The following is a 14,937-nucleotide window of genomic DNA, read 5'->3' as shown; positions in this document are numbered from 1 at the left end:
TGACATCCAAGGCCGTCATCAGCCCTTTCCAAAACTGGGCTGTGAATTGTGTTCCTCTGTCCGACACGACCCTGTCAGGTAGGCCGTGCAGCCTGAAAACATGTTGGATAAACATGCCGGCGATGACGCGAGCTATTGGTAATCTCCAACACGGGATAAAATGCGCCACCTTTGTCAGCATGTCTACCACCACGAACACTGGTAAATCCAGAAGACGGAGGCAAGTTTGTCAGGAAGTCCATAGAAATGGCCCCCCCAGGGTCTCTCTGGGTTGGCAATGGCTGAAGCAGCCCTGGAGGGGCTCCCATCACTAACTTGGCCTGCCGACACCGTACACAAGACCTGACGTAAGATTGTACGTCATGTCGCAATCGGGGCCACCAGAAGGTACGGGAGACCAGGTTCAAGCTCTTGAAGAGCCAAAGTGCCCCGCCCCAGGATTATCATGGCACTGGGATAGAATAAGTCCCCGAAGGGGCCCCGCTGGCACATAGAGTCTGTCCCGGTACCGCAAAAGTTCATCGGTGAATGTCCATGGGGAAGCAGGCCCCACCTCTGCCTTCCGTTGTTCCACCCAATTGTCATGCCGCTGCGCTTCCCGTATCTGGGGCCGTAAGTCCACAGGCTCGTGAACTGCGGAGAAGGACTCTACGGGCAAAAGTGTCTGGGGTGGAATCGGGTCTTTGGTACATGAATACTCGGGTTTCCTTGATAGGTCATCTGCCCTTTGGTTGTGCGCACTGGGGATGTACGTCACGTGGAAATTGAACCGTGCAAAGAAAAGAGACCACCGGATCTGGCGCTGGTTCAGTTTCCGCACGGTCTTCAGAAATTCTGAATTCCTATGGTCCGTCCGGACTTCAATCTGATGCCTGGCCCCCTCTGGATGATGCCTCCAAACCTCAAATGCCACCTTAATGGCTAGTAACTTCTTCTCCCAAATGATATAATTGCGCTAGGAAGAATTGAGTTTCCGTGAGTAATAAGCGCAAGGGAAAAGGGTACCGCCGGAGGCATGAGCCTGAAGTAACACCGTTCCCACAGCGATATCGGATGCATCCTCCTCCACTACAAACGGATGGTGGAGGTCAGGATGCTTCAAAATGGGCTCTTTCATGAAGGCCTACTTCAAAGCCTGGAACGCGTGGTGCTCAGGGCCCCCTCAATGAAATGGAACTTTTTTCTGCAGGATCCGAGTGAGGATCCGAGTGCGGGGTGCAGTCAGGAAAGCAAAGCCGGGGATAAAGGTCCAATAGTAGTTGGCAAACCCGAGGAGTCGCTGGACATCCTTCACTCTCCGAGGAGGTTGCCAACTACACAAAGACTCCACCTTGCCCGGCTCCATCGCAGTGCCTTCGGGAGAGATACGATGTCTCAGGAACTCAATGGTGGACTGCCAAAACTGGCACTTCTCCAGTTTCGCATACAAGCGATTCTCACGGAGCCATTGTAGGACCAGGCGTAAGTGCTGCCGATGGCTCTCCCAGGAGGACGAGTAAATCAAGATGTCATCGAGATAAATGACGACAAACTGGTCCAAAAGGTCCCGGAAGATGTCGTTCATAAAATGTTGGAAGACAGCAGGGGCATTGGTCAGCCCAAAAGGCTTGACCGTGTACTCAAAATGCCCGTACTTGGTGCCGAATGCCGTCTTCCATTCATCCCCGGGTCAGATCCGGACAAGATTATAGGCTCCACAGAGATCCAATTTGGTGAACACCTTAGCTTCTCTGAGCCGCTCCAACAGTTCAGGAATAAGGGGCAGAGGATATCGATTGCGTACCGTGATAGCATTGAGCCTACGATAGTCACAACAGAGTCTCAAATCTCTGGTCTTCTTTTTGACGAACAAGACCGGGGCAGACAATGGCGAAGACGAGGGTCTGATAAAACCCCAAGCTAGGTTTTTGTCCAAAAAGTCCTGTAATGTGGCCAACTCCGGGTCTGACATCAAATACAAACAACCCACAGGGAGCGGCGCGTCCGGAATCAAATCGATGGGACAATCATATGGCCGATGCAGTGGCAATGGGTCTGCTTCTTGTTCACTGAACACGTCTGCAAAATCTGCTATGTCGGAAGGCAATGACACCCCGGGTGGACTCAGCAGCTGGCCTGTACAGACATGACAGGTGTGATCCACACATTACAAGGCTGGAAAGGTGACAAGGTTCTGGGACCAGTAGATTTGTGGGTCGTGCATCCGAAGCCAAGCCAAGGCCAAGACCACGGGGAAACGCAGGCCAGAGGTAACTTAGAACTGGATGGCTTCCTCATGAGCCCCAATGACCAGGCGCAAGGGTTGCGTGGCGGCCTTGATAGGCCCAGACAGAAGCACCCAGCCGTCAGTGGTCTCCACAAGCATAGGAAGATCTGGACACAGAGGGACTGCATACTTGGTCGCAAACGCCGCGTCCATGAAGTTCGTGGTAGCCCCGGAGTTGACGAGAGCATGCGCCGGAATCCCCTGCGGGCTACTGGACAGGACTATTCAGGATGCCAGGATCAGGTGTCGGGGAGGCCCACAAGTCACTGTCTCTGAACATGGCTCTGAATTGATGCACACCCAACCCAAGGCCTCCCTTAGATCTGGCTTGGGGACCTTTCCTGACAAATTGTTCTGGGTCTGGGGAGTAGGTCCTGTAACTGACGCCCCTCGTCTCTTCTTGGGGCAAAAGGCTGCCATGTGGCCAGGTTCCCCACAATAAAAACACAACCCCCCATAGCGCCGTCTGTCTTTTTCCGTTATCGGCAAGCAGGGTTTGGCTGCACCTAATTCCATGGGCTCCTCCCGTGGAGTTGGAGTCTCACGCATGGCCGGAACCACCCTGTTCTCCTGGGACGTGCGGCGAATTCCCCGCCTCTGCAACCGAGCGTCAATCCAGAGAGACAGGTGGACCAACATGTTGAAATTCGGTGGCCTATCCACATGCACCAGCTCATCCTGCAATTCTTCCGAAATCCATCCTCAAATGTGTCCATGAGGGCTGCCTCATTCCAAGCCGAATCCTGGCTTAGTAGCCTAAATTCACTGAGGTAGTCCTGCAAGGAACCCCGCCCTGCTTCAGAGTCTTCAGACGTCGGGTAGCCGTCTCCATCTTAATGGGGTCCTCATACATTAATCGGAGGTGGTCACAGAACCCCCTGAAGTCATCCAGCAATGTGCTAGCCTGGACCAGCAGTGGTGTCACCCAGCGCGCTGCAGATCCGGAGAGTAAGCTAATCATAAACCCCACTTTATCTCGGTCAGTGGGAAAATCCTCTGCTCTCAAGCTGGTAAATAGCTGGCATTGTACCAAGAAAGCTGGAAACATGGCTTGGTTGCCATCGAATTTATAAGGCACTGCAACCGGACATTTCTTCCGAGGTGGGGGTGGAGCAGGGTGAGCTTGGAGCTGTGCCACCTGGGGAGCCAATATAGCCGCTTGTTGCGAAAGTTGCGCTTTCTCTGCACACAGCGGCTCCATGGTAATGATTTTTACAGCTTTTGTTTTAAGGCAGGAAACAAACTGTTCTGTCCCTGGATTCCAATGAATATGCAGACACAGGCTTGGCTGTCTGCCACGACTAATTACATAGATGAAGCCACGCCTTGGCTAGGAGCCTAGAAAGCTATCTTCAAGAAACCAAGATTAAACTTTCGGAATGCTTTCTCAACAGCTAGTAAAGTGGACTGTTGTTTCCTGCAAAGATTCCCCTCCCGTCCATCCACCTATAAACTCTTTGGGAGGGGCCACAACCTTAGCCAGCTATCCCTACTTCCTTCTATGTCTTCTCCACAGATGTTCCTTTCTCCTCTCAGCTCTATGCACACGCACACCAGAGACAATCTCCCTCTGTTCCTCTTCACTGTTCCCTGACTCAGATGCCACCTGGTGGCCAACAGGCCTCTCTAGTTCCTGCTCTGACTCCAAACACCCTCCAGAGTCTTCCTCATCCTCCAGAGCAGTCCCACAATGGTCTGAGCTGTCAGAGTCCATCAACAGCTCGGCCAGCCGTTGCTGGGCCACAACAAATACGCATATGACACAAAAATGGGACAGACTAATGAAAATGTTAGAAAACAAAAAAATTCAAAATGATCTTGATGGGTTACTGAAATAATCTGAAATGACAAATATAGACATCTATCATAAATACTTAAAGTGAATTCATGCACAGAATCTATGGTGAATTGAATCATATGATCGCAATTGTCCTTCCATACTCTATAATGCCATGATTATTTTCTTCAAGTTTGTACTTTTATAATGCCAGCTTTTGTAATACGTAGAGCCCTAATTTTGAATTTACAGTGTATTCTGAAACACTGCTGGTAGTACAGTGTTTATAGTCTTAAATTGTAGAATGTATTAATTCAACATGATTACTTCTTATTCCTTAATTTTGTTCTGTGGTTATGCTTCATTACTTTTTCTTCCTGTAATAGAAACGTCACACTGAAAATCCCTCCAAGATATTTTTTAATTTTAATCAGATTAAAGCATTTCTTCTGGATTTTGATTCATTACATAGCCCAGTGAATCTAGTAGAGCTGAAATATTGCCTTTTATTTTTCAGTGAGCTCATGGAGGCGCGGTGATGATAGAAAGGAAGAACGTGAAGAACGTGAACCAGTTCGAAAACCACCACCTCCTGCTGCTCCTACTCCTGGTCCTTCGGTTTCCAAAGAACGAGAAAAAGAGGGTGAGAAAGAGAAAGCTTGGAGAACAGATAAAGAACGAGAAGCCCTTCGTCGCATTAAAAACGAAACCGATGAAGAGGGTTGGACCACTGTACGACGCTAAGTTCAAAACCTAAACATGGTTTTAATTGGTGTTTTGCATTGATTTGATAAGAATTATAATACTGGTGCTTTAAGAGTCTGAATTTGAATTCTTTAACAAAATTTTCTAGAACTGAAAGCATGAAACTCTTTACTTGTATGCAAACTGATCATGCACAGAACTTACAACTAATATTTGGAAATTAAATACTGGTTATCTAAAATTTCAATTGTATGTCACAGATCACTTGGTGGTAAGAATAAAATAAATAAATTCTATAGGTATCTTTGAGTAGCATGTACATCTCAGTCAAAAACCAAACTGATTTTTATGTTAACTAACCTTACACCTTAAAATGGATATAGCCTGCAAAGCATATGTTTAAAGCAATGTTTCTGGTTCCATAAACAAATGACTTTAAGGCTGTACTGTCTAAAATTGATATTTGATGGCAGAGGCTATTGCTGGTAATATTATTGGATTCAGTATGTTTTAATTTGATTTATATAGAATAAATGTCATGGGTCTTTTAGCTATGCTGGGAATTTTTCTTTTGTTTATTTTCAGTAGATTCAACTTGAATGCACAGTCTTATCAAGCCATTTTGCAGTCCTTACTTTCACAATGAGTGCCACAGTAGTATTGAAACAACAGGCTTTTAAAATTGGAAGTATTTGAGTAATCTTTTGGCTGAGCATTTTTGTTCCTTGCTGTGTATAGACACTGCTCTTTCTGGTATTGGTAATCTCTGCCTTTTGAAACATTTATATAGTGTCATTTCATATACATGATCTGTGGAGGAATCACTCCTCCTCTCCTTCTGAATTTCTTGTCTTCAGGGTAAGTGCTTTACCTTTAAACCAAGTGCTTTGTAGTAAGAGTGGGTTGACTTCAATTTGGGGCTGAAATAGCAATGTTAGTGATTGTTTTTAATTGAAGCCAACACAGAACTTGCTGCTATGTGTTAACTTCAATGATAAATAAACTTAAAAATCTAACCTAGTATTTTGTTGTGACTTTTTAATTGATGTTTCAGATTTTCATAAATCTTTCCTCTAACATGTTTGAGAAAATAGCCTGATGGAATTTAACATATCTATTCTTTTTCCAGAGGTCTTTTACCCAGTGAATAAGTATCTTTTTAAATAGTTGTCTGTTGGAAAGAAAGTGCTAATAAATTCAAATACAAATAAAAAATCAGTAAAAATGAATGGAAATAATTTTTCATATTCTCAATTTCCTTTTAATTAAAATAAATGTGGACTTCTTAGTTGTCCTCTTAGTTTATATATCAAAGTATTATGGTTTAAGACAGGAATGCCACTTTGCATTGTTAAATATAAGTTTAGGGATGTTATGTAGTTATGATAGGCATCAAGAAAGTTTTTTCCCCCTATTTCCAGTGTTTCTCCTGCATTTGTAAAAAACAAACGGTGAATGACTCAGTAATGCAAACTGTTCACTGAAAAATAAGCATCAATCATTCAACTCATATAATTAATACCATTTGTCAGAAAAAAAACAGTATCTTAGATCTTAAATATACATTGCAAACCTACAATATAAAATTGGAAGGTCTCAACTGAATGAAGTCCTTTTTTCATACTTATTTTGAGGTTTATTTTTTCTGCACAAGTGATGGTAGTCTCTCCATAAAGGGAAAGTTAACTTCTTTACTTAGGAAATTACTCATCATGACAGGAACTGAATCAGAGATAAGATTTTAACTCTAAAATGTGGTAAGCATACATATTTCTCCTTTGAACCACTTACAATCTTCCAGTTTCTGTGAAAACTAAATAAAATCAGGAAATACAAAACAAGTTTCGCTAATGAAATGTAAAACCTGATCTCAAAAAATCAATTAAGAAAAATTTTACAGTTCTTCTCTCTTAGCTGTTTTTAGTAGCATAGCATGATTTTTTTATAATGTATGCACATTCTAAATGCTAAGAATCAAAGGGATGCTGTGCAATCTATTTTATATGAAACTGGTTTGATAACTGAACTTTAAAACACTGAAAAAAGGATAGTGATTTTTTTTACACCTTTCATTCAAGACTATTATCAGGATTAATATCTGTCCAGTTTTCTAATAACAATATATTTTATCCCAGGAGTTTGAGAAATTCACTTGGAATTATACTCCAAGAATCAGGAAAAAAATTTAATCAATTTAACAAAGATTTTTTAAAATATGTATTGTTTCTGCTAGTATAGTTCCAGTGTGGAGTAGCTTAGGATGAGAAAGCCTAAAGACAGCCAGCATAGATCCTCAAGTGAGGATCACAGAGATCAGTCAAATGCTTGATTAGATATAACCTGGGAAAATGCTAATTTGTTAACTACCTGCTACCTTTGTTTTTGAGCATATTTCACTTTTCTTGGAAAAGCAGAAGCAATCTGGATAAGCAATGGATTTTTAAGATAAACAGGTTTTTTTGGACAAAAAGTGTTTTTGCACAAATATGGGGGGAAATGCAGTAATGGTATAACACAGCAGAGTGCAGTGAAAGGTAATTTTGGCTGAACATGACCTGATTGAGCTAAAAAACGATTGAAACAATCAGTACACTCAGTTATTATATGCAATCTTAAAACTTTTAATCTTACAGCAAAAGTATTGTGCTTTTTAAAGTTGACAGCAAGTATTGCTGGCAAATTTCATCTATCAGTCAAGTTACTCATAGAAAGATCCTAAGTTATCCTGATATGGTCTTCTGCTAGTGAGCTATATCATCATTATTTAGCAGAATTTGTGTGCTACTCATAAAATTCGGGATGCCTTAGAGTTCCCCAACCTTTCCACCTTTGCAGACCAGGGGAGTGGGGAGGGAATGATTACTGGCAAGCTTGCATAAGCAGCCCAGTTGCAAGGATCTTGCAGCCAACTAGTGGGCCAAGGTGTGTGTGTGTGAGTACAGAGAGATGGTATGTCACAAAACAAAGTGATTTGGTAATAGGCTCAATCATTATTTCCAAACTCTAATAACTAATGACAGAGATTAATCCTTTTAATACTTCTTTGTGAAAGTAAAGTTGAAATAGATTGCAAAAAGCAATCTCAATACAGAAATAATTAGCCCAATTGACCAACAAATATGTACAGGTGGTCCTTGACTTAACAACCATTTGTTTAGTGATGATATTAAGTTACAGTGGCATTGAAAAAAGTGTCTTATGACCATTTCCCATATTTTCAATGTTGCTTCATGTGATCAAAATTTGGATGCTTGGCAACTGGCATGTATTTATGATGTGGTTGCAGTATCCTAGGGTCATGTGATTATCTTTTATGACCTTTTGACAACAAAGTCAATGAGAAAGCCAGATTCCCTTAACCGTGTTACTAACTTAACTGCAATGGCTCATTTAACAACTGTCTTACTTAGCAACAGAAATTTATGGTGGTAAGTTGTGGAATAACACTGGAGTGAAAACTTTTATATAAATCCAAAAAATGATTAGAGTGAAATATAAAACAACTGTAGTGCTCTAGTGACAAAAATGTATTTTCCTCTAGTACTTGTTTCTTCCTTTTGAGCTTCCCTACCATCAGTAGAAAAATAGTTGCTGTAAAGCTTCTGTCTCATTCCATGGGTCCTTAATGTTTCTTATTTGTAACAAGATGATGAACTTCGTTGCTGATTATGAATTTCCCCAGGTATGTAGAAATTAGATTATTCATAAGTATACATCCTTAACTGTTTGGATTATGTAAACAATTTTAGCGTGAGGTGACTTTATTGTTCTGGTTGTTTTAACTACAAATATTAGATGAAAGCAAAACTATTTTTTCAGAAATAACTTTTGTAAATAAATTTTGAAATTGAAGATTTTATCTGTCCTGGCAATTTTACGACCATTTTTAATAGTTTCTATTACATCCAAATTTATAATAGGACACTAAGAATGTGCTTTAAATTATTCAGAAAAGTTGATATACATGTTAATACATAGTATACATATAACATTTTTCTGAGGCTTATTTAGGAAATGAAAAGGAAATATATTTATTCCCACATAACTTTATCTTCATGTGTTTTTGATTGTGCATCTGGTAAATTCAACATTTTGAACTGGGCTTCGGATTGCTTAAAATAATTAAACTCTTTATTCAACCATAGATTCCTTGTGTTACAAAATTGAGCTTCCATTCCACCTGCTCAGTAGATAAACAAAATAACACTGATAATTCTTTCTAAACTAATTTATCTTAATTTTCAGTATTCTCATTAATTTCACTAAAAATTACTTTCAAGGAATTTTGCTTAGAATAGTAAGATGCTAAATCTTCATTCTGGGAAATAGTAATTACAATTACTAAATTTATGTACAGATGTCAGTACTTCGTTCAAGAACAGAAGCATTGTCAGTTGCAACTTGATTAAAATTGATTACTTTACAGGTAGAAATATGTGTTTTGTTAAATTACATAAATTGGATACATCTAAATCAATTTTTCTAACTTTAATATATTGCATAAACCTAATAATATGTGCTGTAATAGCTGATTACCTAAAAGTATCTCTTAAAGTTAACTATTATAGAAGGCTTAAATTTTTGATTTATTTAAAATCAAATTTTTGAAGAAAAGATAAGCCATCTTTCCTTAAACAGCCTCCGAGATTTTTTAACTATATCCCCAAATTTGGCTGCAGTCTATCAGTGTTTCCAACAAAAACAGTATGACGATTAATTAAAATTTTTGTCAAATTCTTTCTGCCTGTACTGTGCCCTAAGACAATTTGATTAATTTATTTCATTTGTATAACTCAGGACTACAGATTCCCAATAATTTCTTTTACTAATGCTATAACAACTTTAAGGGAATAATGCCTATTAAATATATACTAAATAGAATTTAAGAAGATTGTGTAAAAACTTGTTTAGGACAATGTTCCTAAACAAGTTTTCATTTCCAGTGTTCTAAATATTTACAAACTTTTTTCTTAAAAGTACTCCACGTCTTTCAGTATTTTACTGTTGAAGGGCAAATATTCACAGCAAGCCTGCAACGGGAATCCTACTGAGGAGCCTACGGATGCCTTCATTGACATAGACTGAAAATTCATTCTAAAAACACTTAAAAACTTAAATCATATGTGGGAAGTAACTGAGGCTGAAAAAAAGTAAAACATACTTAAAACAAAGGCTACAACGTCCATCTTCATTTTCCAAGGAAATATACAATTCTTCCATCCTTGAAGTTTGATTGTATGCCACCTATCATCCATTTCTGTAAATAATGCAGCTGAACTCTAAAGATGTTCATTCGCTTAAGATTCCTAGTTTTATAACCATGCAACTGTATTCACACAACTTGCCAAGCCATTATTAAATGAGACAAATTGGCTAGATTTATACATGCTAACTCAATTTATATTTAATCAGATTTTTCTGAGAGCCTATTCCCCTATCTGCTTTATTTTAAAGAAGCATTATTTTAATAAACATCCCAATTGGGTGCTTTCATGTGTGGTCTATAATTCCCAGGATTCTCAACAACTATTCACACATCTAGAGGGCCCTGAAGTGTAATCTTTTTGTTATTGATTTCCTGCTTTAAAGTAATTGAAGATAATGAGAATTGTAGGATATGTAGTATGGGAAAACTTGCCAAATACATCTAGCATAAGATAACAGAGTATTTTTCTTCAGGAGCGCTTTATCCTGTAAATTAACTCTACTCTGAAATGGTTGGCAAGACTTCCAGAGGAAGAATGGTGGACTGAAAATGGCTCAGTTAAAATCAAAGCCAAGAAGTGTGAATAATAAATAAATGAGAGGTCTAGAGATCATCCAGAAGTACTCTAGAGTCTAGAACAGTTGCTCCTTCAAGTGGTCTCTGGTGGGATTTGAGAACTGGGAGACAAAGGAATAGCTACAAATTATTGCTCAATTGTAGTCAATGCCTTTAAAAGCATATTAAGTTTGCATACTTTCTTAATCACATTTGGAATTTGCTTATTAACTACTTTTCAGAAATCAACTTTTGAAAGTGAAAACTCGAATTTAGCCACAACCTTATAAACTTATTTTTTTAAAAAAATATTCAAAATGTCCTGTTAACTTTAAGATTTTGGAATTATAAAGAGCCTTTCCTATGGGAAAATGCTTTTGTTTTGAATAGGAATTAAAAAATTGGACTCTAAAGGGAACTGAAAATTAAAGGAGAAAAACACAAACTTGAAAATATGATGCCAGATATTAACACTGGAAATATTGAATATTTTCAAAAAATTGAATTAGAAATTTATATTAATAACATTTGCCTCTATGGATAGACTGTGTCTAAAAGATGTTATGGAAGAGGAACAAGTTTTACCTGACAAGACAGAAACTGAGTTGAAAGTATTTACAAAAGATAGGCTGCAATAACAATATGGAAAAACATCCTTCAATTGCCATATAAATTTGTTTTAATAATTAAAATGGACATACAAATAATAAACCAAGAGAGTGGCCTGGATATTTTTTCTATTTTGGATTTATAAAAGTTTTTTTTTTTTAAGTTTTGAAGAATTTCATTCAAAGAAATAAAATCAAGTTCTATGATATTTGAATGGATGAAAGATTAAGATTGTAAAAGTAAAATGAAAATATAAACGTGGTTAATTTGATTAATGTAATTTAAAGAGATATAATTACTAAAATTGCTTATACTTGTGAAGAATTTTGGGAGTCATTTCATACATCTTTTTCTTTACTATTTTTTTATTATTTCTCTTTTTCCTATTTTTTTTCCCCTTTGTACCTTTTACTCCTATTTTTCTATCTTTTTGCATTTTATTGTTATCTTTAACACAACTTACTTGGAAAAAAATTGTAATGGTTAGCACAGAAAACAGATCAGCCTTTATTTGATACTCTTTAGTGACATTCTCTCTAGTTTGGAACTCCTAGAGAGATTTCAGGTAGCACTTTCTACAAACTTGCTAAAATATTTTTGGAGTGTAGCAATCACCTACTGTGTTCTCTGTGTGTGATTATATATGTGTAAAGTAAGCAATATATAGTTTGTTTGAATAACAAGTGCTGTTAAGTTTTATAGTGCTAGTTTCAATCTTATTAACAGCATGTATCTTGTTAAAAATGGCATGCTACTCATATGTGGAGAATATAATTGGCAGACATTAACTCTATACCTGCTGTGGAAAAAAATCTCTTAGTTCATGTTGAAACTAACACTGGCTTTCATGCTGGAAACCAGTATCAAAGAGTACTTAGTATATGGAGGGAGAAAATAAAACTATAAAAGCAATAAATCATAACTAGCTGCTACATGTTCCATTTGTGAATTTATATCTATTAAGTTGAAAATACATTTAGTTATTTCCTTTGCTGTTACTTTAGTTTTAAAGACATTGCATTGGAAGAGAGGCAATGCATTTGCCTTTGTTTGCAAATTATACAGGGATGTTTTTTCTGATCCCTTGTTTCTTATGATACACTTTGAGATATTTTTATATCAACTTAAATTAAGCTGCCATTCCGACTACTACTACCCTGCTTACATTGTAGGATGAAAACAGTCTAAATGGCATGCAGTTCATAAAAACCTATTCACCTTTTAATAAAAACTGTTAGAAAAGGCACTACCATAATCTGGTATTAAAAAGGCATAACTTTTGCTTCCATCCGCATTACAAATTATGTATAATTTGTAATATATTATACATATATAGGCATAACGACAGTAGGGCAGGCAAAACCAGTCTTGGTTGGTGAAGCAAAAAAGTGTATTGTGGAGGTACTAGAGAAAACTCAGGGGAAAAAAACCAGTTAGAAATGAAGGTGTCACAAATATCAAGTGGTCTCAACTGAGACAGCTGGAAGAAACTAGTATTTGGAGAAACCCACAATGAAGAAGGCAACAGGTGAAATCTCAAAACAGGCAGGTGCTTAAAATGGAGCTTAACAGCTGTTAAGCAAAAAAAAGGTTAAGATGTGAATTCAAAACTATAAGACTTCCAAGCATACATAAAGTGCAGCCTTTTTTTTAAAGTAATCAAAATATTGCTTGAAGACAATGAAGACAGCAAAGGAAGCAAATGCCAATTCAACACATTTAATAAATGACCTTTCCAACCTTGCTTTATAACCATTGTAGGACCAGCCAAACAGCTCTTTAAAAATTATTTGATTCATACATATTTAAAGTTGTATTATTCTGCCTTGTTTAAAGACAATATTTTCTTTATTCAAAAGTGCTCCTTTTCCAGCCAAGAATATTAAACAAAGCTACAGCAAACGGAGCATATATGCCTAAGAGATATCCTTAGTCCCATTCAAAAATCAGGTAAGTTTCACAATAAACAAATACAGTACCTGTCTAAACGGTAGGTTATGTTATAATTCTTAAGAGTTAATTTGAGAGGCCAGGCTCCCTGGCTACTACATATACAAACTAGAAACTATACTCAGTTATTTGATACATAAATCAAGAACATCTCTCTGTACATTCTACGTCTTCATATTTAAATATATTAGGAAACATCATTTGATTACAATTGGTGTTTTAAAAAAAACCAAAAAAGGAAAATGCCTTTTCTTTATATCCCAGTAGAGGGCACACGCGCGCAAGAGAACAGAAAAATAAAATAAAAATGAAATCGTAGTGGATTTTTTCTTCCTTTCTTTCCTTGATGCAATGTTTTTGATCCGCAGTCCCGGTCTCCACACAAACACTGACGCGGCCAAGGCTCGACAAGCGCCCCCTAGCGGAGCTTCTTGCCCAGGATATGCCGGGCGTTTTTAAGCGGCTGTTTGGGGGCGCTGCCGTGCATTTTAGACAAGGGGCAATACTTGATGGTGTGCGCGTTGTCCCCACTGGCTCCACAGAGAGGGCAAGTGTATCGCCTCAGCACCGGGCACAAGACTCGGCCGTCGGGTCCCTTAAGGATGTGCGTGGTGTAGAGGGCCACGGCTTCTTTATTATTCCGGCAGAAAACGCACACTTGCAACTCCGGCTTCAGCAGCCTGGAGGCGCTCTTCGGAGGAGCTGGCAGCCTGCCGTCGACCACCAGGCGGCCGCCCCAAGCGTGAGGCGAGCGATCTCTTTCCAGATGGTCTGGGGAGCAATTGAAGACCACCGAAGCCGGGCTGGCTCTGCCGGAGAAGGGGCTGAAATCGGCGAAACGCTCCTCCAGCAGGTTTTCGCTCGGGTTAAGGAGGTGGTGATGGTGATGGCGGTGGTGTCCTAACAAGTCAAAATCGTGCAAATCCAGGGAGCTCTCGAAATAAGGGGCTCCCACTTCGTCGTCCTCGTCGTCTTCCTCCTCCTCGTCCTCCTCTTCTTCCTCCTCCTCTTCCTCCTCGCCTTCCTCGGTGGCCGGGACCTGCTGCACGGCGGCCGCTACAACCACGGAGGGGGATCCGGCGCGGAAGCCCTTTTCCTGGTTCACCGCTTTGGTGATCAGCGTGGCCAAGCCCAGGTAGTCGTTCCAAGAGTTGAAGGCGTTCCCGTAAGCGCTGTGGCTCTTCGTCGCGTACCTGCCGCCTCCTTGCAAAAACTCCACCGGCTGATGGTGGTGGTGATGGTGGTGGTGATGGTGCTTCTCTAGCTTGCTCGGGTGGAAAGCCTCCATCGGGGGGAGAGAAAAAAGGACTCCGGACCGCTTGCGCGTCCCCTCCAAACAAAAATAAAAGCACCCCAAAACCCCTCGCGCTTTTTCGCAGGCGAACGCCGGCACCAGCCCCCGAAGAAGAGTGGACGAGCCAGCCAGCCGCTCACCCAAACAGCCGCTGAAAACTCCTCCTCCTCTCCTGCGAAGCTTTTAAGCGCTTGCAGCTGCTGAAATAGGGAGGGGAGGGGGAGAGCTGGCGGGACAGAGGAGGCGCAATCCCGAGGCTGCGCTCTCATTGGCCAGCAGCCAAAGCTGCCCCACCTTCCCTGGCCTGTTATTGGCTGAGGGGCTCGGATACCCTTTTTCACATCTCTTCCCAACGGGGCGTTGTAGGCATTAGGCTTGCTCGCTGCTTTAACTCGGGGCAGGTAGGTGACCCGCGAAGGTTTTTGAGAAACCGACCAGTGGAGGGTCTTTACCCCCCCTCCCCGTAGTAATGAATGAATCCCGGGATCCTTTTTCACGGTGAAAGCCCATTCAGTAATTCTCAGAACTAAGTTTATTTTATTTGTATTCTTTTGAGGCGCCAGGTGTGGTTGAAT

The 14,937-nt window shown here is 40.0% G+C and overlaps 2 protein-coding genes across 2 annotated transcripts in view; one reads left to right on the top strand and one right to left on the bottom strand.

Annotated features, from left to right (window-relative positions):
* EIF3A (eukaryotic translation initiation factor 3 subunit A) overlaps window positions 1-5,768 on the top strand; it is a 40,857-nt gene extending 35,089 nt beyond the window's left edge. The window contains exon 22 of the mRNA XM_081955208.1: window positions 4,561-5,768. Within this exon, the coding sequence (XP_081811334.1) occupies window positions 4,561-4,787 (227 nt within the window). The 3' untranslated portion in view covers window positions 4,788-5,768. The remainder of the gene's footprint in view (window positions 1-4,560) is intronic.
* Window positions 5,769-12,821: 7,053 nt separating this feature from the next.
* On the bottom strand, window positions 12,822-14,546 carry NANOS1 (nanos C2HC-type zinc finger 1). The gene has a single exon (XM_081955209.1). It carries the CDS (start codon window positions 14,354-14,356, stop codon window positions 13,487-13,489), a length of 870 nt encoding a protein of 289 aa, XP_081811335.1. The 5' UTR covers window positions 14,357-14,546; the 3' UTR covers window positions 12,822-13,486.
* Between the last annotated feature and the right edge of the window lie 391 nt (window positions 14,547-14,937).

The sequence above is a fragment of the Natrix helvetica genome (genome assembly GCF_964273705.1).
Source record: "Natrix helvetica genome assembly, chromosome: 5".
Taxonomy (NCBI): Eukaryota; Metazoa; Chordata; class Lepidosauria; order Squamata; family Natricidae; genus Natrix; species Natrix helvetica.
Note: the sequence above shows the minus strand (reverse complement) of the source record. Positions and strands in the feature narration are given on the sequence as shown.